Genomic DNA, 24,358 nt, shown 5'->3' with positions numbered 1-24,358 from the left:
ATACATAATACCTATATGTCTACATTGTCCTGGTCAATTACTCAGTTCTAGTACTATAGCTTGACTCGGTTGGCAGGCAAGAGGAGAACGGAGTCAAGAGAGGGTTCGAGGGAAGGGTGGCTAATGGTCGGGAGCAAGAGGCAGCACATGCACAAAAATAGGAATACGATACCAGTGGCATGATGATAAGCAGTCAAAGTCATGGTGAAAAATATGGTTAAGATGTTCAAATTCAACTACTAATCATTGTGCCCAATACTGGGGAACATACTACCTACAACTGTTCCCACTGCCTCCAAAGTGATATTCCATTACCACCCATTCTACAAAATACCCTAGTTTATGCTAACATTACACCTACTCCCAATCCCTGGCAGCATGGGTTATTCTCCCTTGGAAAACCTAGGTGCAAGGCCTGACTGATGACACATCTGGAATCAGTCCTATCCCACCAGATCTACTGCACAATATTTTATGTGGGCCTGCCAACTGATCAGCTGTCCCCCTATTTGAATAGCCACCCCAAACTGTGGGCAAGACCTGAGTTGACCACCCAGTGGTGCTGAGCACATCATCCTCAGCTTCAATGGCTGCTTTACCTCAAGCCATCTGTTGATGGGAATTATCCTCACAACACTGTCCATCAATCCTGTAATGCTCCTGTCCTCAATCTACACTAGTTCCTGTCCCAAACCCACCTCCACTCCTGTCCTCATGATCGCACAGCACTCATTCTACACTCACATCTCCCACTTCCTCTGTTCTACCTCCTCCTTTATCAATCCACTCATCACCATTGTGCACAGCACAAAATAACCCCTGCCTGCATCAGAGTGAGATTCCCGAAATCACATTCCTATCTCGTGAGCTTGCTGCCTCTCCATCTCAGCTGTTAGCCACTCTTCCGTCCAACCCTTCCTCTCATTCCCCACCTCCTTTCTCCCCTCAGCCTTTTCATCTGACACTCTCCCTCACCCCAGTCAAGATGCAGTGCTGGCACAATGTAGTCAACTAGGACGTTAGTACTGCACAAGAGTGTAAGTGTATTCTGTTACCTCTGAAGAAGGATTTTTTTGGAAGCTGAGCAATATTCTCAGTGTTGTTTAAGTGCCCATCAATAACTCAACACCTGAAATATCACTCTTTTTGAAAACTTAGACTTCAGTGTTTGTACGTTGTAGTGCCAATCCCTACATCAGAAAATTATGGTTTATACACAGGCTAAGCACAATATCAACAACCCATTTGTTGAACACACTGCAAATGGCAGCAGTAACAGCTTCAGAAGCTGTTTTAACACTCATGCCATGTGCTTCTAACCCTCCCCCCCCCCCCCCAAAAAAAATCCCTCTTTAGCATCAGCTTCTCCGGCCTAAAAGGTAGAAATTGCCTCTTCGGCATACCCTACTTCCTCCGTTAGCCTTATCCAAATATTTCCTGTCTTTTCATTTCTCACGTAATTCCTCTCCTATCTAATTTCCCCAATTTTGCTGACAGCCAACTGTCTTTGTCTTCTGCTGTGCTCCCCATTATATTCCTAAACTCTTTTCCCATTTTTCAAAGGGAATACAAAGAAAATGACTGGAGTTGAAGAAGTAAAACTTAACTTTACTGTTAATTGTTTGACTACTGTTAGATAAATAAATATGTAACAGTGCAAATCTGGAAAGAAAAACTACTAGCAAAAAAATTTTACAACCCTCCATCAAGAAAAATTACTGGAGGACATGAAAGATAACTGGCAACTTACAAATGAGAAACTTTAGGGTAAAACAAGTATAAGAGGCAATATCAGGAATCTATATATTTGTCGAAAAAAATTCGGAACTTCCAACATTTACTGTACAACATCTAATACCAATACTTACACATCTCATTTTGTATAATAAAGGAATGCATCTGTTCACAGCATTGATGTATTACTATCACAAAAATATTTCTCATTTTAAAATTCTATACAATATTATATACAAACAACTTTAAGACCCTGTACATTATCTTCAATATACAATAGAAATACAAAACATAACATGAATTTTACAGTAGCTGTATCCTACAAATAACATTTCTTGATATTAATAACCTGTATCTGATGTCTGGAAATTACTAGTGTTGTTTATGTTAAGAGAAATTCACCATTTGGTCACTGTTGTTGTTGTCCAGAATTAGGAGACGAAAAGAGCAACTGTGCTTGTTGCTGAGAAAGCTGAAAAGGTATTGGTTCCTCTGTTCCATGAGCTTGCAAATTCACCTGAAGCCACAAAGTAATATGAGTGACAGTGAAAAATTAAATTAAAAGTTAATATCATCACAGAATCAAAGATATTCACAGCTATTAATCACATTTATTACCCTCAATTAACTATGAAATTTACAATAAAAGAAGCAATAACAAAAATATTACAAGCATGACATGACAAAATTATTTCATTTTATGTGCATTATATGTATTGTGGATAAAGAAAATAGTGGACAGCAGGAAACAGAATTTTTATTAAGCTCAAAAATATTAATAATTGCTGATACCTTGCAAAACAGAGGAATGTAAGGAAATTGTCATTAATGACTTATTAAGATAATGAGCAAAGAAGTGATGTGATTTCTAGGATTTTCTCAACAAGTTTGACAGAAGATGTATTTCTTGGTATTCAATCAGATTGACAATTACACTTAGGCCAGAATATTTTGATGACCAGTCTTATACAAGAGTTTTCATCAAATGCTGTGAGAACTGGTCTTAAACATGAATGCTCCCTGAAATCCAATCAGATGATGAGTAATCATTAGTAATGTGCAACTATTTGTATCACAGTTCATTTCCGAACACAAGCGAACCCTTTAAATGCATGTTTTCTGACATCGGCACTGTTGTTCAAAGAAAAGTATGTCCCTTACATAAGTTCAACTATTAGATTTCCTGAAGCTCCTACCGTAATAGACTCCCATATCAGAAAAGCTGGAATCATGATATTAGTCTTGCTGTATCTCATTTTATGCTTAATCTCGAGGCAGTGCTTCACAGAAACTTATTTGTTTGGCTGCCAATAAAATGAATCACTAGGAACCGATAAAATTCGATTGAAAGATAATGTGACAAATAACGTGAATTTGGTGGTTTTTAAGGAAGTAATGCGAATTCGGCAGTTTTTAAGGAAGTAACACAAAATCAGTGTTTTTCAACAAATTTTCTCCGTTTCCTCGTAAGAAGTGTCGTAAATCTAATGATGTCAGTAACATATTTAATGTTGAAATGTTCCATGTTCAAATGTCGCACTAATTTTTGCAGTTGTGACGTCACTAGTGGCCTTCTGACTATCGACTTTTGCAAGCGCATACCAATGACCATTGTGTGAATTTCAATTATTTATTTCTTTTGTATTGTATGTGTCACAGTATGCCATTTCAAAGCAATGGCGCAATGAAAATCTACCACTAACACACCATCCTGCTCATTAAATGTGGTTAGTAATGCAGCAACAATATAAGGCTTGAAGAAATGTGATCACTGAGACTTGAGACAGTAGCCGAATGAGTAAGCCGTAATCTAATGGATATTTTCGTGGTTTACGGTATGAATGGATGTAGGTTTGTGTCTCACTGCATGCTAGTATGTACTTTTTTCCATCGTAGCATTGTCAACACAGTCTGGGTCTTTCGTTATGAATGTAATGCAAATATTTGGAAGGAGGTGGGCGCGAACACTGCCAAAAACATCATGAATCATTCAGCTTATGACTCTACCACTGTTTACACTAAAAGTAAAGGGAAAAATCCGAAAGTGTAAAACAAGTATGTTCTGCAATAAATGATGTTAACATTTCTGTCTGATTAGAGGTCGAAGAATGAAATAAGTATTTGGGTGTTTATTTCCGAATATGTGATGAGCTCCGAATGTTTGGTGTGGCAGGTATCTTACAGGACAGCATTAATTTCTGCTACAGAAACAAGAAGCTATAAAATTCATCTTTTTGGATTTCCAGCACATTGGATTAATAACAGGACAGCAACTTGAGTTAACCAGTTTGCTGTAGAAAACAGCCAAAGTTGCAAAATTCAGTTACTTTTGTTTAATTGATGACCAGTTTCACATATCAGGACCCATCCTCAAATAATCCAAACAAAGAAAAAGGTGTACTCTGTGATAGCACGCAAACCACATTAATATTGTACAGTCTCGCTAGCGGGATGAAAGCAGAGCTCACCATCTGCAGCATCGTCGACAGGACTGACTGCGGACCTTTGGTACAGAGCCGAGTGGAGGGTCTGAAGCAGAGACTGAGACAGTTCTGTGACCGTGTGGGCTGCAGATTCCTCTACCTGCGCCATAGGGTGGTGGGGTTTCGGGTTCCACTGGATAGGTCAGTAGTCCACTACACGCAGCAGGTGGCTACATGGATAGCAGGGGTTGTGTGGCGTGGACTGGGCAGTTTTTTAGGTTAGATGGCCTTGGGCAAGTACAGAAAGGGCAACAGCCTCAAAGGGTGTGGGGCAGAGTCAGGACATGTGGGGACCAAGCAGCAATCGGTATTGTAATTGTAAAGTGTTGAAGCTGCATTGGTAAAGTACCGGGGCTTCAAGCGCTGATAGAAAGCACCGAAGCTGAAATCATTATAAGTATGGAAAGCTGGCTGAAGCCAGAGATAAATTCTGCCGAAATTTTTACAAAGGCACAGACAGTGTTTAGAAAGGATAGATTGCATGCAACCGGTGGTGGTGTGATTGTCGCTGTTAATAGTAGTTTATCCTATAGTGAAGTATAAGTGGATAGCTCCTGTGAATTACTATGGGTGGAGGTTATACTCAACAACTGAGCTAGGTTAATAATTGGCTCCTTTTACCGACCTCCCGACTCAGCATCATTAGTGGCAGAACAACTGAGAGAGAATTTGGAATACATTTCACATAAATTTTCTCAGCATGTTATAGTCTTAGGTGGAGATTTCAATTTACCAGATATAGACTGGGAGACTCAGATGTTTAGAACGGGTGGTAGGGACAGAGCATTGAGTGACATTATACTGAGTGCACTATCCGAAAATTACCTCGAGCAATTAAACAGAGAACCAACTCATGGAGATAACATCTTGGATCTATTGATAACAAACAGACCTGAACTTTTCGACTCTGTAAGTGCAGAACAGGGAATCAGTGATCATAAGGGCATTGCAGCATCCGTGAATGTGGAAGTTAATAGGAATATAAAAAAAGGGAGGAAGGTTTATCTGTTTAGCAAGAGTAATAGAAGGCAGATTTCAGACTACCTAACAGATCAAAACGAAAATTTCTGTTCCGACACTGACAATGTTGAGTGTTTATGGAAAAGTTTAAGGCAATCGCAAAATGTGTTTTAGACAGGTTCATGCCGAGTAAAACTGTGAAGGACGGGAAAAACCCACCATGGTTCAACAACAACGATAGGAAACTACTGCAAAAGCAAAGAGAGCTTCACTGCAAGTTTAAACGCAGCCAAAACCTCTGAGACAAACAGAAGCTAAACGATGTCAAAGTTAGCATAAGGAGGGCTATGCGTGAAGCGTTCAGTGAGTTCGAAAGTATAATTCTATGTACCGACTTGACAGAAAATCAGTAAGTGGCTCGAAACAGCAACTCCAGACACTCCGGGATGATGATGGCATTGAAACAGAGGATGACACGCATAAAGCTGAAATACTAAACACCTTTTTCCAAAGCTGTTTCACAGAGGAAGACCGCACTGCAGTTCCTTCTCTAAATCCTCGCACAAACGTAAAAATTGCTGACATCAAAATAAGTGTCCAAGGAATAGAAAAGCAACTGGAATCACTCAACAGAGGAAAGTCCACTGGACCTGACGGGATACCGCTTCGATACTACACAGTCCCAGTCTTCAAGAAGGGTCGTCGAGCAGATGCGCAAAACTATAGACCTATATCTCTGACATAAATCTGTTATAGAATTTTAGAACATGTTTTCTGCTCGCGTATCATGTCGTTTCTGGAAACCCAGAATCTACTCTGTAGGAATCAACATGGATTCCGGAAACAGCGATCGTGTGAGACCCAACTCGCTTTATTTGTTCATGAGACCCAGAAAATATTAGATACAGGCTCCCAGGTAGATGCTATTTTCCTTGACTTCCAGAAGGCGTTCGATACAGTTCCACACTGTCGCCTGATAAACAAAGTAAGAGCCTACGGAATATCCGACTTGACTTCCAGAAGGCGTTCGATACAGTTCCACACTGTCGCCTGATAAACAAAGTAAGAGCCTACGGAATATTGGACCAGCTGTGTGGCTGGATTGGAGAGTTTTTGGCAAACAGAACACAGCATGTTGTTATCAATGGAGAGACGTCTACAGACGTTAAAGTAACCTCTGGCATGCCACAGGGGAGTGTTATGAGACCATTGCTTTTGACAATATATATATAAATGACCTAGTAGATAGCGTCGGAAGTTCCATGCGGCTTTTCACGGATGATGCTGTAGTTTACAGAGAAGTTGCAGCATTAGAAAATTGTAGCGAAATGCAGGAAGATCTGCAGCGAATAGGCACTTGGTGCAGGGAATGGCAACTGACCCTTAACATAGACAAATGTAATGTATTGCAAATACACATAGAAAGAAGGATCCTTTGTTGTATGATTATATGATAGCGGAACGAACACTGGTAGCAATTACTTCTGTAAAATATCTGGGAGTATGCGTGCGGAATGATTTGAAGTGGAATGATCATATAAAATTAATTGTTGGTAAGGCGGGTACCAGGTTGAGATTCATTGGGAGAGTCCTTAGAAAATGTAGTCCATCAACAAAGGAGGTGGCTTACAAAACACTCGTTCGACCTATACTTGAGTATTGCTCATCAGTGTGGGATTCGTACCAGATCGGGTTGACGGAGGAGATAGAGAAGATCCAAAGAAGAGCAGCGCGTTACGTCACAGTGTTATTTGGTAACCGTGATAGCGTTACGGAGATGTTTAGCAAACTCAAGTGGCAGACTCTGCAAGAGAGGCGCTCTGCATCGCGGTGTACCTTGCTCGCCAGGTATCGAGAGGGTGCGTTTCTGGATGAGGTATCGAATATATTGCTTCCCCCTACTTATACCTCCCGAGGAGATCACGAATGTAAAATTAGAGAGATTCGAGCGCGCACAGAGGCTTTCCGATAGTCGTTCTTCCCACGAACCATACACGACTGGAACAGAAAAGGGAGGTAATGACAGTGGCACGTAAAGTGCCCTCCGCCACACACTGTTGGGTGGCTTGCGGAGTATAAATGTAGATGTAGAATTTATATAATAGAGGGAAACATTCCACGTGGGAAAAATATATCTAAAAACAAAGATGATGTGACTTACCAAACGAAAGCGCTGGCAGGTCGATAGACACACAAACATACACACAAAATTCAAGCTTTCGCAACAAACTGTTGTCTGTATATGTGTGGATGGATATGTGTGTGTGTGCGAGTGTATACCCGTCCTTTTTTCCCCCTAAAGTAAGTCTTTCCGCTCCCGGGATTGGAATGACTCCTTAACCTCTCCCTTAAAACCCACATCCTTTCGTCTTTCCCTCTCCTTCCCTCTTTCCTGATGAGGCAACAGTTTGTTGCAAAAGCTTGAATTTTGTGTGTATGTTTGTGTTTGTTTGTGTGTCTATCGACCTGCCAGCACTTTCGTTTGGTAAGTCACATCATCTTTGTTTTTAGATATGTAGATGTAGAATATTGTACATGCTTGTGTTTAAGCCATTAGTCATGTTTACAGACACCATTCATTGGCAGGACAACTGTTTTGTGAATGCTCGCTGCCAACCAAAGCTGAGTGCATATCTTTCTGCATGTATTAACTTACCAAAATTTTAATTAACATTGCTATGATTGTTTTCAAATTTCGTTGAAATAAGGTTCATTTAAGCAGTTACCAGACAGCTTGCCTCGCACATGCAGAGTTGAAATCGTGTATAAGCAGCGCCTACTCGCACTTTTGGTTACTTGGAGTGTGGTTGTTTAGTGCATAAGCAGTGAGAGAAAGCAGCCAGAATGTACCCGGAAAAATTTTTCTGACACTGCCAAGCTGCCAAATTCGCACATGCGCATAGCTGTCTGTGTTAGAGTGGGGGGTCACTTCACTAGACTCGTGCTTTGTTTGTGGCGCGTTTTTCAATCGTTTCAAAGCTATTGCAGTTCCCGCGTTCAGATACTCATTTTTATATCTGCTTTTTTTCATTCATTGTATTCTTATTCTAGACTCGGTGATGAACAAATTTGTTCTGTGCAAATGCCGAAGCCTAGAGCAACTGCTGACGAAAGGGTGCGAGAATCTGAAATCGATGGTTTATATGCTCCCGATAAGTTAACAGTGTTCTGTAAATTCTGCAATATCGGAGTTTCATGAGAGTATAAAGATTCTATAGTGAAACATGAGCAGACCGAAAAACATAAGGGCAACAAGATGATGCAGACCAGTTTGCCAATAAAGCAGCAGTCTACAATTAGCAGCAGCCTTGAAACTGCAAAAAAGAAGATGACCTATTGTGAATATCTGGCCCAAAGGACTGTGGAAACCTCTTTGAAGGTCAACATTCCACTCTACAAATCGGAGAATGAAGACTTTCGCCAGTGGACGAATGAGTTCATTGAAGGTGAGCAGTGGTTATATTGTGGCTACAGCCTGCCTCAAAACTTTTTATGGTAAATCTTCAATTTACGTGTACACTCTATCAGTTCATAATTGAAGTCCGTACCTCTCATCTTTGATAAAAATATAGAGGGGACCATGCAATTGGAACAGAAATAAATATATATTTTTTAAATACTTGCAAAACTTCAAAACAAAACAACTTGGATATTTGAGATAAAATTTATGTTGATGCTGAGACTTTCTCAATTTTCTCATCTTTGTATCTTACGATATGGGCAAACCATTAATAGTTTTTAAAAAAATGTTAAGTCTGCAACTGTAAGTTCTAATTACCACATCTGGAAGTATTGGAACAGTGTGTCCCACTCCTTCACACTTACAATGAATGAACGTATTGTACAGCTGTTAGGGAACGTACCTAACCTCATCACTACATACCCTGAAATTTTCACCAAAATCTAATTAGTGAATCTTAAATAATGGTACTAATTTAGGCATAAGAGTTGATTGTTACAAATCCACAACAACGTTTTGCCATTTTGTTGAAAACTATTGAAGCTTGGAATGAGCAGAAACTTTTTGTGGCAAGTGTGAAAGTTCTCAATGGAGCAAACTTGACACAATGTACTCATGCTATTTTGGAGCCTCCTCAAACATATAATATACAGTATGATAATGTTAAAGCAGTAGTGAGTGACACTGCTAGTTATATGAACAAATGCATTAACTCCTTGAAAACAATAATAGGTGATAATTTAATCCATGTCCAATGCTGGGGCTGCGCGGAGTGGCCGAGCGGTTTAAGGCACCATGTCACGGACTGCACGGCCCCTCCCACCGCAGGTTTGAGTTCTCGTGTGTGTGTGTGTGTGTGTGTGTGTGTGTGTGTGTGTGTGTGTGTGTGTGTGGTGTTGTTCTTCTTCTTAGCATAAGTTAGTTTAAGTAGTGTGTAAGACTAGGGGCCAATGACCTCAGTAGTTTGGTCACTTAGAAATTCACACACATTTGAACATTCAATGCTGAGCACATAAAATTAATCTAATTGCTAACATTTATTCCAAGGAACTTAGTAAGTTAAATGCTACTATCAGTTATTTAAAGGGTGCTTTTTTTAAACACCAGGAAAAGGAAACATTTATATCTGCAGTTTCTTAAAGAGAAAAACAGAAATCCGAAGATTTTTCCTCTTCCAGTTTTAATATGATGGAACTCTTGGCTCTCCACAGCCATTTACGCAGCAGAATATTTTGAGGTAATGATTGAATTCTTCTGCAGTGATGATATGCGAGAGATGCTGAATGCAGGCACTGAGTATATTTCGCTGTCAGATAATGATGTTAGAGACTTCAAAGCATTCAACTTCACATGACCTTTATTCAAAGCTGAAGCATCTTGAAGTATTCTTCAGTATTGTGGGAAAAGGAATATTTGGCAATGAAACCAGTGAGATTTTAAAAACGATAAAGAGGGAAGTGTTCCAGGCAGGAATTAAGGAGGGATTGACGTGAACTGGGCTGCAACTCCAAATGAGATTGTCGACTCTAATGGCCACAGATCCAAGTAAACCAGTTTTCAAAGCCTTGGGTTCTTGTTTAGATCCAAAGACAATAATTCTCAATCCTATTAATTCCAAAATGGCCAGAATCTTGCAATCTGTACCTGGGATGACTGTTCTTAGTACTGCATACACTCTGTAAGGGTATCAGTGTTTCTCGAATTTTGTTCAAACCCAAATGTCAATGCAGTCAGGACATGTTGACACAGTGAAATGTTTGCAGGCAACTGCAGTTGACAGACAGCAATTTGCAGCTGCAGCATTGAAAGCTGACAGTGAGAGGCTGTTTTCAAACTATAATGAAGTACTGGCAGATAGGCGGCACAATCTCTCTGAAGACAACATTGAAATAATGACAATGCTGTCATTTGAAAAAAACTGTCTACAGAGTGTGCCTTAGTGCTACTGTAGACCTATCTTTTTTAGCTCATTTCTTTATTCTTCTTAATAAAAAAAATTTGCATATTCTCACTTTTTCAAATGTTTACTAGTTTTTACTTCTCTGATGTAATGTTGAACTATGCTTCTTTTGTTTGAGGATGGATTTCTGTTTTGTCTGTTTTTACCCTATTTGTCCAGATTGTGGTAAAAACAGCTGAAAATGCAGTACATAAATGAGCCTTACTACCAGTTGTATACATGTGCCAAAAAAGAAGAAGAACAGACTACATACATTAAAGGAAGTTTTTGTGTTGAAAGACTGTGTTACTGATAATAAATAGAATTTTAAACTCAAAACTTGTACTGAAACATATTATAAACTTTGTTTCCAAGCAACATGTGCGTGAACGTTAAAAAAATTAAGAACATTAAATTTTGTCTCATTTTTAACCCAAGATAAAAACCTTTTGTAAATGTTTATAAATATTTTGTTACTTAGGAATACGTAAAAATAACCTTCAAGTTTTCTTAATGATATTCACACAGAAAAATCTCATGGGGATGTAGCCAAGACATTTTATATATTAATAATAGCACTGCAGAGGTAAAGATTTTTCTTTACATTAAAAGATTTTCTTTTAAGTTACATAATTACTATTCCATAAGAAATTTCAAATATTTAATACAAATATTTAAGTCAGTGAGAAAAAATGTTGAGGGTCAAAAACATGCTGCAGACCTGAAAAAAGGAGAGTTCTGTATATTTTTTAATCTGCTGGATACATCATCATTGATAAATAATTTTTTTGCAGTATTCATGTATCACTCCATACCATTCAGACTAAGTGCAGCAACAGTATATAAATGTTAAAAATTGAAATAATAGTCTCTGTTGCAGATACTTTATTGATAACACATTTCATGCTTCTAGCAAATCTTCAGATCATTCTTGAGCCTCAGAGACCGGCTTCTGTGGTCTTCACAGCTCAAGAATGATATGAAGAAGCGCGAAACAGGTCATCAATAAAATATCTGCAATGTACTGTTATTTTCATTTTTACCTTTGGTATTTGTTTTTAAATAATTATTTGTGTCAAAATTTTTTGTTAAAATAATTTTTCTCTACACTCGTCTCATGTTTGGCCCACCCTACCTTAGGTGTAATTCCATTTTCAATATAGCATTGAAAAATGGTTAAATATGACAAAAATAGATAACTGATACTAGTAAAAGCCTGCAAGAAAATAACACCGATAAGTGCAGGGAAAAAAAAAATATATATTTTTGTCATAAAATAACACTGATTTTTTCCTGTTCCTATGTATCATTGATGTTTCTTGCACTTTTTTACAACTATTCTACTAACCTCCACCACACAAAACCAGTATAAACTGCAGCACTGGCACAGAATGTATAACAAACTATTTTCAGAGGCATAGATCATCTTTAACATTACAAGGCAGATCATTTTGTCTTTGGGGACAGAAGTGAAATACAATCATTGCCAAATTTTCATTGGATGCTACTACATTTCTATTGATAACATTCAACAACACCAATAATTAGACCAGAGATATTTCATCACTAAGAAGGAGAAGGAGGAAGAGGAGGAGGAGGAGGAGGAGGAGGAGGAGGAGAAGTAATAAACTTGCTCACCTGCTGAGGATCTATCATGATGGAAGCCGTTGGTGTATGGGTGCGGGCTGTGACAGTAGCCACAGTGATCGGCGCATGGTAAAGCTCTGATGAGACAGGAGTGGATGATTCACCCTCTCGTCCCACAGAAGTTGTGCTACTAACAGCTGCATTGTATGGCAGTGTAACCTATAGAAATGGAATATTAGCCTCATGTAAGAACAAATTTTTAATTTCAGTTAGTAGAACAGCAAAACTTTCTATTGATATGATGAATATTGACAGTGCTTCATCTCAATTTCAATTATACAATGAAAAATCACTGATCACTGTTACATCAGTGATTTCTAAGAAAAGGTTTACTTCATTTCAATGAGCCATATGTAATAATCTTTTCATCGACAAACGAGACAAATTTAACAACATAACATGTCAGCCTATGCAAAAACATAGAGCAGATAAAATTATTTCTTTTTTATTTTATTATTATTTTTTTATTTATTTCTCTCTCCTGTACTAGTAAAGCCTGCTGAATGTGTTAGAATGATGTTAGAGATTTATTTTGAGCATTTATATTGAACATGAGAAGATGTATATGTAACTCCATTGTATGATATTTTCCTTTTCTTCTTCAGCACACACAAGGAAAGGCTAATCCCAAGACAAGTAGTTTGCTGCTGAATCCCTTCAACTTAGCATTGCATATCTCGTGTAGCAATAAAATACACATGATAGTTACTTTGCATTATCTTTACTCCTGCATTTATATTGAGCATGAGAAGATGTATATGTATGTAAATATAAATGTAAAAACTTTCCATGGCCACAGCATTACAGGTCTTTCAGAAAAAGTATTACTCTCTGTAACTTACGTAATACTAAGTAACAATATTATGAAAAGGAAAGTTGCTACTCACAATACAGTGGAGATGCCGAGTCACAGACAAGCACAACAAAAAGAATGTCACAAATAAAGCTTTCAGCAAGTAAGGCCTTCGTCAAAAATACACACACACACACACACACACACACACACACACAACTGCAGTTTCAGGCAACTGAAACCACACTTTTAGTAGCAGCACCAGTGCATGATGGGAGTGATGAATGGGTGGGGGTAAGGAAGAGGCTGGGGCGGGAAGGGGAAGTGACATGCGGTCCCATTCCAAATATACCGAGGGTCTCACTGAAGCCTTCACAGACCGTAATTCTCCTTCTAACCTTGTACAAAAACAAATCTCCTGTGTCTTATCTTTCCTGTCTCCCACCACCTCCCAAGTCCCACCATCCAGCCTCAGAAGAGCCTTCTGCTTATAACTCAGTACCACCTTGGACTGGAGCAAATGAATTACATTCTCTGCCATGGTTTTGACTACCTCTCGCCATGCCCTGAAATGAGGAATGTCCCGCCCACTATCCTTCCCACCCCTCCCACAGTGGTATTCTGTCATCCAATGAACCTACACAATATACTTGTCCATCCCTACACAACCCCTCTGAACCTCTTATCTCATGGCTCATACCCCTGTAATTGACCTAGATGCAAGACCTGTCCCATACATCCTCCTACCACCAACTACTCCAGTCCAGTCACAAACATCACCTATCCCATCAAAGGCAGGGCAACCTGTGAAACCAGTCACGTAATCTACAAGCTAAGCTACATCCACTGTGCTGCATTCTATGTGGGCATGACAACCAACAAGCGGTCTGTCCGCATGAATGACCACCGAAAAACTGTGCCAAGAAACTAGTGGACCACCCTGTTGCTGAGCACGCTGCCAAACATGACATCCTTCATTTTAATGACAGCTTCACAGCCTGTGCCATATGGATTCTTCCCACCAACACCAGCTTTTCTGAATTGCGCAGGTGGGAACCTTCCCTGCAATACATCCTAAGCTCCCCTCCTGGCCTCAATCATCACTCATCCACCGCCTTCCCTATTCCCATTCCAGCACTACCCAGCCCTCATCGACCATCACATCCAGTCTTTTTAGTTCTCTCCTTTTCTGCTTCCCCACCCCTCCCCCAAGATCTCCCCTCCCCTCCATCTAACCTACAGCACTTCACTGTCCACCACCCCTACCCTACTATTCCTCCCCCTCCCCACTCCAGCCTCCTCCTTAGCCCCATCCAGTCGCCTCTCCCATCATGCACTGGTGCAGCTGCTCGCAGTATGGTTTCAGTTGCCTGAGACTGCAGTTGTGTTGTGCGAGTTGTGTGTGTGCTTGTATGTGTGTGTGTCGCCCATTTTTGACGAAGGCCTTACTGGTCGAATGCTTTATATTTGACAGTCTTTTTGTTGTGCCAATCTGGGACTCAGTATCTCCACTATATGGTATCAACTTTCCTTTTCATAATATTGTTACATTCTATCCTGGATTTTCCATTGTTTGACATAATAATAAGTGAAAGAAATATTCTTTTTTGGATAGGTAAACATAAGAAACTTTACTCTTTCTATGGAGTTATGAATGTATTCATTTAGTTATTTTCCAGAAAGTTAAAAAATGTAAGAAACATTACTTCTTATGTGATGTTCTGAACAAAGTGTACATAGTTATTTCCCAAGTAGTTTCAGCAAGGAATTATAATTTGTTAACTAGAGTTGTTAGCATTATTGGAATAAAAGAGATCTCTGCATAAAATTTTAAAGTTAAAATTAAAACAGTCTTCAGCTCATAAAACATATTATGATGGTGACTGGTTTTGGTTTATTTACAGACCCTCTTCATCTTCAGCCTCTTATACAATAGCAGTAGGTGGAGGTGGAGGGCAGTTGATGTTTGTCTTTAAACAGGGAGCACCTGCTCTGTTCACCACCTCTGCCTGCCACCACTGAAGAACAGTCTGAAGATGATCTGAAATAGACTGAAACCAGTCAACACCATAATAATTGAGACTGAAACCAGCCAAAATCATAATGAATGTTTTTATGTGGTCAAGGTGTTTTAATTTTAACTTAACATTAAATACAACATTACTTTTCTATCATTTAGATGATGTACTTAAACCAATTGTGTGCAAATCAATTTAAATCCAATTTCTATCAATTTTAGGTAGGGGCCAGAAATGTTCAAAGTTTTAGGGGTGGATGAAACATGACGGGTTTTTTTTGATCGAACCTCCAGTAGCCGCAATGGTACTGTGTGACATCAGCATCCACGCCAGAGGCTAAAGCATTGTCGCAAACATCAGTGTCACCATTACACTACTTCACTTCCACGAATCACAAGCCCACAGGAGTGCCAATAATTCACACTCCAGGGTTATGCTGACTGTAACAAGGAGTATCTTACCATAGTGTCCAACTGCCAAGCCAACGAGAGCATCTTCCATTCACCTCTCCACTGGACTTCATCTATCCTCGAGCAATCTACTACTCACTGCCGACCACAGCCTGACGGGCTTCATCAGTGTAAAATCATTCCATTACAACATCAGTGATTGCCCTTCAGTCTGAACCAAGTGGTACTAAGCCACGTCCCAAGAAATTGTTTCCTTGTATTCTCTTTAGTAGACTTAATAAACATACAATTGTTCCTTTGCTGCCTGGGAACCTAAATTTGCAGCATGTTGTTCCCGTCAGTCAAGAACATTAAAGTTCATAACTCTGCAGAAACAGTAAAGTTTCTTATGTTTGCCTAGCTGCATAAAGATTACTTTCACTTATTATTGTGTTAGTTACAGAGAAAAATACCTTATCTGGAGACTGAAAACAGAAAAGGATTTCTTAGGAAAATATTCAGATCAAATTCCTGCGAAGGAAATTGGATAAAGAGGCCAGTGAGATAGATCTACAAAGAGGCAACAACCGTAACAGACACCTTTACTAGAAGAAGGATGAAATTCTATGAACATATCCACAGGATGAACAGGATCAGGGTCAAAAGGCAATTCTTTTGAGGTAGCAAAAACAAGACAAAATAGATCATGGAAACAGAAGAAAATATTAAAAATTGGGACTTACACAAGATAATATAAGCAATTGACAATAGTTCATGAACACCATAAAAATGCTTTTACACAAAAACACAAAGAAAAGAGAACAAGAAAAAGTGGTCAGAAGAACCAAGAGAGAACACAGCAAAAGTATGAAAAGAATTTGGGAAGATTGACAAAACAAGAACAAATCATGGAACAGATGCATGATCTGTTATTTGGAAAAAGTATGCTGCAACCTTCCTTAAACTTACAACTAAAAATATCAATTATAGCAATGCACCTCACTGTGCTGGGAAGGTAAGCTGGTATCACTGACTGAGTAAAAGACTATATTGTTGAAAGAGAACTTTGAACAGAGGTAAGACATACTGTACAATGAAACCAGAACTATAAAAAAATATATATAAATAAAATAAAATAAAAATACAAAATTTCCACATACTAAAAAGTAAAGGCAGCCCTGATAAGCACTATACATAGGGATGATTATGAGATAAAGTTTTAGCAATTCACATTGCTCTGAATAATAATGACTGAAGATCCTGTTAAATATTCCAACAAGACCCACAAAATAGTTCTGAACCACAAAAGAATTAAAATCATGCATTTTGAAGCAATGTTTATCCTACCAAATAAGGAAAAATGTGATAAGCATGTGGAGTTCCAAACATTCACTCACAGTGCAACAGTACAAAAAAACATACAGATTTGAACTGTTATGAAATATAGTTTCTACTTGAATGTATGTCCAACAAAGGCAATATTCTTAGAAGGATAGTTGCTACTCACCATCCAGCGGATATGCTGAGTCGCAGATAGGCACAACAAAAAGTGTGTCAAACAAAGCTTTTGGCTGAACAGGCCTTCATCAGAATGAGACACACACACACACACACACACACACACACACACACGACCAACTGTCTCGGCTGCCACGGCCTTGAGAACCAGAGACTGTTGTCATGCGTGCGTGTGTGTGTGTGTGTGTGTGTGTGTGTGTGTGTGTGTGTGTGTGTGTGTGTGTGTTGTCTAATTCCGATAAAGGCATGTTTGGCCGAAAGCTTTGTTTGACAGTCGTTTTGTTATGCCTATCTACAAATCAGCAGAGAGAGAGAGAGAGAGAGAGAGAGAGAGAGAGAGAGAGAGACTTTTTTCTTTTTACTGTCTCCTTAACTGGTAAGTTGGCACTATTTTTTGTCTCACAAATAATATTCGTGTTCATTCTTCACTTACAAGGTGACTGGCAGCAGTGCTGCTGATATTAAGTGACATAGGCGAAAGAAGACCATAGCGTGCCATAAACAACTGCTCTGAGACACGACGAAGTTCCTCTTGTTGTTGTACTATCAACTGCTGAAGCTCTTCATGCTTGCGCTGCAACTGCTCCTGAATGGTGTTCTGTGCTGTTGTCATTGCAATTGGCTGCCGCACCAGCTGCAAATATGAACATTATAGCTAACATACAGATTGTTATAAATTACAGAATGAATCTTAATCAGAACACAATAAATGCTCCTGATACTTTAAGTATGCTTATAGCAGAAAAAATTTCACAGATACATAAATGTGTTGGTAACACTAATTTATTCAGTTACCAATTTTAAGAGAACTGTAGTGTGTAAAGTTTTGGCAGACTGTTAATAATTTAGGAGCACAGAAGACCACTGACAGAATATCAGAAGCATTGAATCATCGACAAAAAACATTTCTGTCAGCAGGCGATGGTAGATGAAGAGGAGGGGGGGGGGGGGGGCAGCAGATCACAGGCTCGGCATGTGATACACAGGTACCAGAGGCAGTGAGATGTGGCACATAACGAAGTGGCACAGATACATGGAGTGGGAGGGAATGACAGGCAGAGGAAGGAGAAACTGTTAGGTGGAGGGTATGGTAACAGAGGCCAGGAGGGTTACAGGAGCGAAGTATGTGTTGCAAGGTTGTGCTAGTCAGTGGCCAACTTTGTTCTTGGCCACAGATTTGCGGTAACAATTTAGTCCCTACTAATTTCCTAAGGCTCATCCCAGAACTTCTCCTTCGAGTCCATCTACCTCCTCACCCGAACAGCACCCCCCCCCCCCCCTTCCCCTTCCACACCAATCTTCAATATTTTCTCCAAAACACACAAACTCAATAATCCAAGATGCACCATTAGTTATTGTGCTCCTACTGAAAGAATTTCCACTCCTGTTGACCAAAACCTCCAACTAACTGCCTAAAGCCTACACTCTCACAACAAATACTACCCACTTCCTTCACTGACTCTCCGCCAGTCCCATCCCTTTATCGCTTGGATCCTCCCCATCCCTTTACCAACTGGAACCCTTCTCGCCAATGGTGATCTCACCTCCCTACACACCAATATCTCTCATGCCCATGGCCTCGCCCACTATGAACACTACCTCCCCCATCATCCTGCACAGTCCAAACCTCCTAACTCATTCCTCATACACCTTGCCCACTATATCTTCACACATAACTACTACTCCTTTGAGGGGAAGGTATATAAACAAATTTGTGACACAGCCATGGGCATCCAAAAGGCATCCTGCTAGGCCAATCTTTTTATGGTTCATCTAGAGAAAAATCTTTCAAGCCTCACACACCCAAACCTCTCGTCTGGTTCAGGATCGCTGATGATATCTTCATGATTTGGACTCAGGGCTAAGACATCCAATACAGATTCCTCCACAATCTCAATACCGCCTCCCCTACAAGTTTCACCAGGTCTTCCTCAATCCAATATGACACCTTCCTCGACATTGACCTCTACCCTTCTGATGGCTCCCATCCACACCTGGTCCACATTAAACCCACTAATTGCCAACAGCACCAGTATTTCAACAGCTGTCACCTGTTTCACACGAAAATAATAGCACCCATACAGCCTAGCCCCCTGTGGACAGTGTATCTGCAGTGATGAAAATTTCATTGTCCAATGTGTTGAAGGTCTTATGAGGACTTTTCTGGACTGTGACATTAACTGCACCAACTCCCACCCAAAAAACCTAGTCTGAAAACCGATTTACAGATTTCCCACGCCGTATCCTCATACATCCCTAATCCTCCAAGCACTCCTAAGAATCAGTTACAAAAGAGGACCCCCTTCATCATCCAATATCAACCTGGACCACAACAACTGAGCCATATCCTTCTCCAGGGCTTTGATTATCTATCACCATGCTCAAAAATGAGGGACATCCTACCCAAGTTCCTTCTCACCCCTCGTTGTTGTTGTTGTTGTTATCAGTCCTGAGACTGGTTTGATGAAGCCCTCCATGCTACTCTATCCTGCGCAAGCTTCTTCATCTCCCAGTACCTACTGCAACCTACATCCTTCTGAATCTGCTTAGTGTATTCATCTCTTGGTCTCCCTCTACGATTTTTACCCTCCACGCTGCCCTCCAGTACCAAATTGGTGATCCCTTGATGCCTCAGAACATGACCTACCAACCGATCCCTTCTTCTGGTCAAGTTGTGCCACAAACTTCTCTTCTCCCCAATCCTATTCAGTACTTCCTCATTAGTTATGTGATCTACCCATCTAATCTTAAGCATTCTTCTGTTGCACCACATTTTGAAAGCTTCTATTCTCTTCTTGTCCAAACTATTTATCGTCCGTGTTTCGCTTCCATACATGGGTACACTCCATACAAATACTTTCAGAAACGACTTCCTGACACTTAAATCTATACTCGATATTAACAAATTTCTCTTCTTCGGCAATAATGCTTTCCTTGCCATTGCCAGTCTACATTTTATATCCTCTCTACTTCGACCATCATCAGTTATTTTGCTCCCCAAATAGCAAAACTCCTTTACTACTTTAAGTGTCTCATTTCCTAATCTAATTCCCTCAGCATCACCCGACTTAATTCGACTACATTCCATTATCCTTGTTTTGCTTTTGTTGATGTTCATCTTATACCCTCCTTTCAAGACACTGCCCATTCCGTTCGACTGCTCTTCCAAGTCCTTTGCTGTCTCTGACAGAATTACAATGTCATCAGCGAACCTCAAAGTTTTTATTTGTTCTCCATGGATTTTAATACCTACTCCGAATTTTTCTTTTGTTTCCTTTACTGCTTGCTCAATATAGAGATTGAATAACATCGGGGAGAGGCTACAACCCTGTCTTACTCCCTTCCCAACCACTGCTTCCCTTTCATGTTCCTCGACTCTTATAACTGCCATCTGGTTTCGGTACAAATTGTAAATAGCTTTTCGCTCCCTGTATTTTACCCCTGCCACCCTCAGAATTTGAAAGAGAGTATTCCAGTCAACATTGTCAAAAGCTTTCTCTAAGTTTACAAATGCCAGAAACGTAAGTTTGCCTTTCCTTGATCTAGCTTCTAAGATAAGTCGTAAGGTCAGTATTGGCTCACGTGTTCCAACATTTCTACGGAATCCAAACTGATCTTCCCTGAGGTCGGCTTCCACTAGTTTTTCCATTCGTCTGTAAAGAATTCGCGTTAGTATTTTGCAGCCGTGACTTATTAAACTGATAGTTCGGTAATTTTCACATCTGTCAACACCTGCTTTCTTTGGGATTGGAATTATTATATTCTTCTTGAAGTCTGAGGGTATTTCGCCTGTCTCATACATCTTGCTCACCAGATGGTAGAGTTTTGTCAGGACTGGCTCTCCCAAGGCTGTCATTAGTTCTAATGGAATGTTGTCTATTCCCAGGGCCTTGTTTCGATTCAGGTCTTTCAGTGCTCTGTCAAACTCTTCACGCAGTATCATATCTCCCATTTCATCTTCATCTACATCCTCTTCCATTTCCATAATATTATCCTCAAGTACATTGCCCTTGTATAGACCCTCTATATACTCCTTCCACCTTTCTGCTTTCCCTTCTTTGCTTAGAACTGGGTTTCCATCTGAGCTCTTGACATTCATACAAGTGGTTCTCTTTTCTCCAAAGGTCTCTTTAATTTTCCTGTAGGCAATATATATCTTACCCCTAGTGAGATAAGCCTCTACATCCTTACATTTGTCCTCTAGCCATCTCTGCTTAGCCATTTTGCACTTTCTGTTGATCTCATTTTTGAGATGTTTGTATTCCCTTTTGCCTGCTTCATTTACTGCATTTTTGTATTTTCTCCTTTCGTCAATTAAATTCAATATTTCTTCTGTTACCCAAGGATTTCTACTAGCCCTCGTCTTTTTACCTATTTGATCCTCTGCTGCCTTCACTACTTCATCCCTCAAAGCTACCCATTCTCCTTCTACTGTATTTCTTTCCCCCCTCCTTGTCAATTGCTCCCTTATGCTCTCCCTGAAACTCTGTACAACCTCTGCTTTAGTCAGTTTATCCAGGTCCCATCTCCTTAAATTACCACCTTTTTGTAGTTTCTTCAGTTTTAATCTACAGTTCATAACCAATAGATTGTGGTCAGAGTCCACATCTGCCCCTGGAAATGTCTTACAATTTAAAACCTGGTTCCTAAATCTCTGTCTTACCATTATATAATCTATCTGAAACCTGTCAGTATCTCCAGGCTTCATCCACGTTTACAACTCTCACCCCTCCTAAAGTGGTATTCCATTGCCTATGCAAACTTCACAACATCCTAGTGTGCACCTACGCCACTGCCACTCCGAACACCTTGCCACAGCGAACATACCCCTGTGGAAGACCAAAGTAAGACCTGCCCAATCCATTCACCCAGGACTCCTATTCCAGTCCTATCCACCAGAATTAATGACCAGTGCCAAACTGCGTCCAAGAACAAAGTTGACCACTCAATGGCACAACAAGTAACTGAGCACAACAAGCTTGAGGTCAATGGCTGCTTCACGACCTAGGCCATCTGGGTCTTTCCCTCCAGCACCAGCTTTTCTGAACTATGCAGATGCTGTAACAAAGGGGGTGGATTTCTTCCATTAGCTTCCCCAAAAATTAGTATTAATTGTTTCCAAATTCTGTGATCTCTCTGATATCATCATTTATATGGCATGTGCACAGTGCATAATAATCTCAAATTTTGAGTCAGGGCTTATCCATCTTAACTTTATCATTTGTTACAGTCTTTGGGTTATTTTGAATCTACTAGTGTGATTAGTTTACCTCAAAACTGCAGTAATTACAAAACATCAGAAATTTCAGATTTTGTTGTCACTGTTTACAAGTACACAGATAGCAAATTACTAACTTCCTGACAGAGTTAATAAAAAGGAATATAAATAATTATAGCATTTAAACAGCTAATGATGAAAACATACTAGCAACCTTGGCATTCACTTAGTTTCAGAGTAATTGAGCTGTTTAGTTAGAAACATTCTTACTGAATCAGAATCCCAATTTATGCAAACTAGCCAATGTAATTCAACAGAAATTATTCTTGTATCTAGAAGTCCTCATTCAAACAAATCTTTTGATATTCAGTTACTCAGAATATAAATATTGAATTTTAATTTATGAAAATACAGCAAACAACAATAGTTAAAGCTATGTCAAATTATCGTAAATCTATGTAAGCAAACATTTAGGAAGCCAGTTTAGTCAATCTGCAGAAGATTGTGAAACAAGCAATCTGTGTCCACAAATACGGGACAATGCACTGCAAAGCAGAGGAGTCAACAGAAATCACGTCATATAGAAGTACCATCATTTATTATCTAGATTTCATGCCCTGAAGTTTATTTAATAATTTAGTGACTGTTGTAAATGAATAATTAGGGAGTGATGAAGGACTGTGCCATACTTTGGTAATGCTTATGGTGAAAACTAGATCAGAATATGAACAGTGCTACTTCCAACAGTTACTTGCTGATTACATCATTTTTGTATTGATATTTCTTCAAGGACAGCAATTTGAGAACTTTAATCAGTGACTGTGTTAATTATTTGTTTGCCACATGTGAACTTCAGGGTCACTTCAGTGCTAAGTTACTGCACTTGAACAATCACATTATAGGACATCAGCCGAGTACAGCAACTGGCTAACTGTTTGTCTGTGTATAATTTAAATAAACAAGACTCGAACAGACCGTATATAGTAGTTCATTCAACATCCAAATGCAAATAAAGTGTTTGAACTGCAAAACTGGTGTAGACGACATTACTTAGAACAGACTATTTTTGACACCCACTTTTCAGCCATATTCGACACAGTCACAGCTAGCGGGGGCATATACGTACAGCCAACAGTTACACTACAATGGGAAATGCAAAAAAACCTAAATTTAATTTCAATGTGATGCAATTAATGGAAGATTGACTTAAACATTAAAAAATTCTAATTATGTAGGTAAACAGACAACAATAACAACTCAGTAATAGTTGGCTATAATGTACATTATATGTCCCTGGACTCTGATTTTGAATACACAAAAAGTCGATTATAGTTAGACCCAATGGAAGCTGCTGACAAAAGTCTACAAAAGTTGCACAAACGAGAATCTTGAGTAATCTCTAGAGTACTAACAGGTGGTTTGGATTTCTTATCAAGTCAACATGAAGTATTTGAATGAGGGAATTCCAAAGTGGAATGTTGCCAGCATTCTATCCACCAGGTTTAGTCAATATGAGAGTTATTGAAGATGTTCACATAACTTCAATGGGAATTAGTAACATAAAGGTAATTTTGCACAATAAATGTCATGGGTAAATTTATCAATAAGTATAATCTCATAAATTTAAAGCATCTGTGTTTAGTACAGATGTTTCCATGGCATATTTTACTACAGGTAAGGAAAAAAAACAAGAGAAATTAGAAGAGATGTGGAGCACATGGATAATTACTGTTTCTGCAGCCTATTTATCGAAATAAGACAAACAAAAAGAATAGCAAGAAATATCTGCTAGTGTACATTGTGCAGTGTCTTGAAAAGTATTTATCCAAATGTATAAGTCAACTTTAAATTTATAGACAGGTGGCAAAGCTATGTTTATATCAAATGACAGCTTCTCACATTATGAACAGAATTAGAAATTGTGCTAATTGTGAACTGTACTAATCATTCATTCTTGGAATACCATGCTCTTAAAGTTTTAATGAAAGTGTATACATCAGCTTCCCATGAATAAACTAGGGCAGTGGGTTTTACAGGTGAGAAACTTACTGAACTGTTCATACAATATAAGCTTTCACGACTGATGCTAACATCACTTTAAACTTTCGGGCTATTAAGCCATTATCGATGTGTAAAACTTTCTCCTAATGTTTCCTCTCTGACTGCGGGAGACATCTTCAGAGGTAAAATGGCCAATTG

The 24,358-nt window shown here is 39.3% G+C and overlaps 1 protein-coding gene across 2 annotated transcripts in view; it reads right to left on the bottom strand.

Annotated features, from left to right (window-relative positions):
- Window positions 1-1,351: 1,351 nt before the first annotated feature.
- LOC124713911 (circadian locomoter output cycles protein kaput-like) overlaps window positions 1,352-24,358 on the bottom strand; it is a 123,348-nt gene continuing 100,341 nt past the window's right edge. For both annotated transcript variants that reach the window (XM_047242981.1, XM_047242983.1), the window contains exons 15-17: window positions 17,375-17,575; window positions 12,215-12,382; window positions 1,352-2,251 (exon numbers count right to left, since the gene is read on the bottom strand). In XM_047242981.1, coding sequence (XP_047098937.1) covers window positions 2,144-2,251; window positions 12,215-12,382; window positions 17,375-17,575 — 477 coding nt within the window. In that variant the 3' untranslated portion in view covers window positions 1,352-2,143. The remainder of the gene's footprint in view (window positions 2,252-12,214; window positions 12,383-17,374; window positions 17,576-24,358) is intronic.

Source organism: Schistocerca piceifrons, chromosome 1 (genome assembly GCF_021461385.2).
Source record: "Schistocerca piceifrons isolate TAMUIC-IGC-003096 chromosome 1, iqSchPice1.1, whole genome shotgun sequence".
Classification (NCBI taxonomy): Eukaryota; Metazoa; Arthropoda; class Insecta; order Orthoptera; family Acrididae; genus Schistocerca; species Schistocerca piceifrons.
This window is presented reverse-complemented; position numbering and strand designations above follow the sequence as displayed.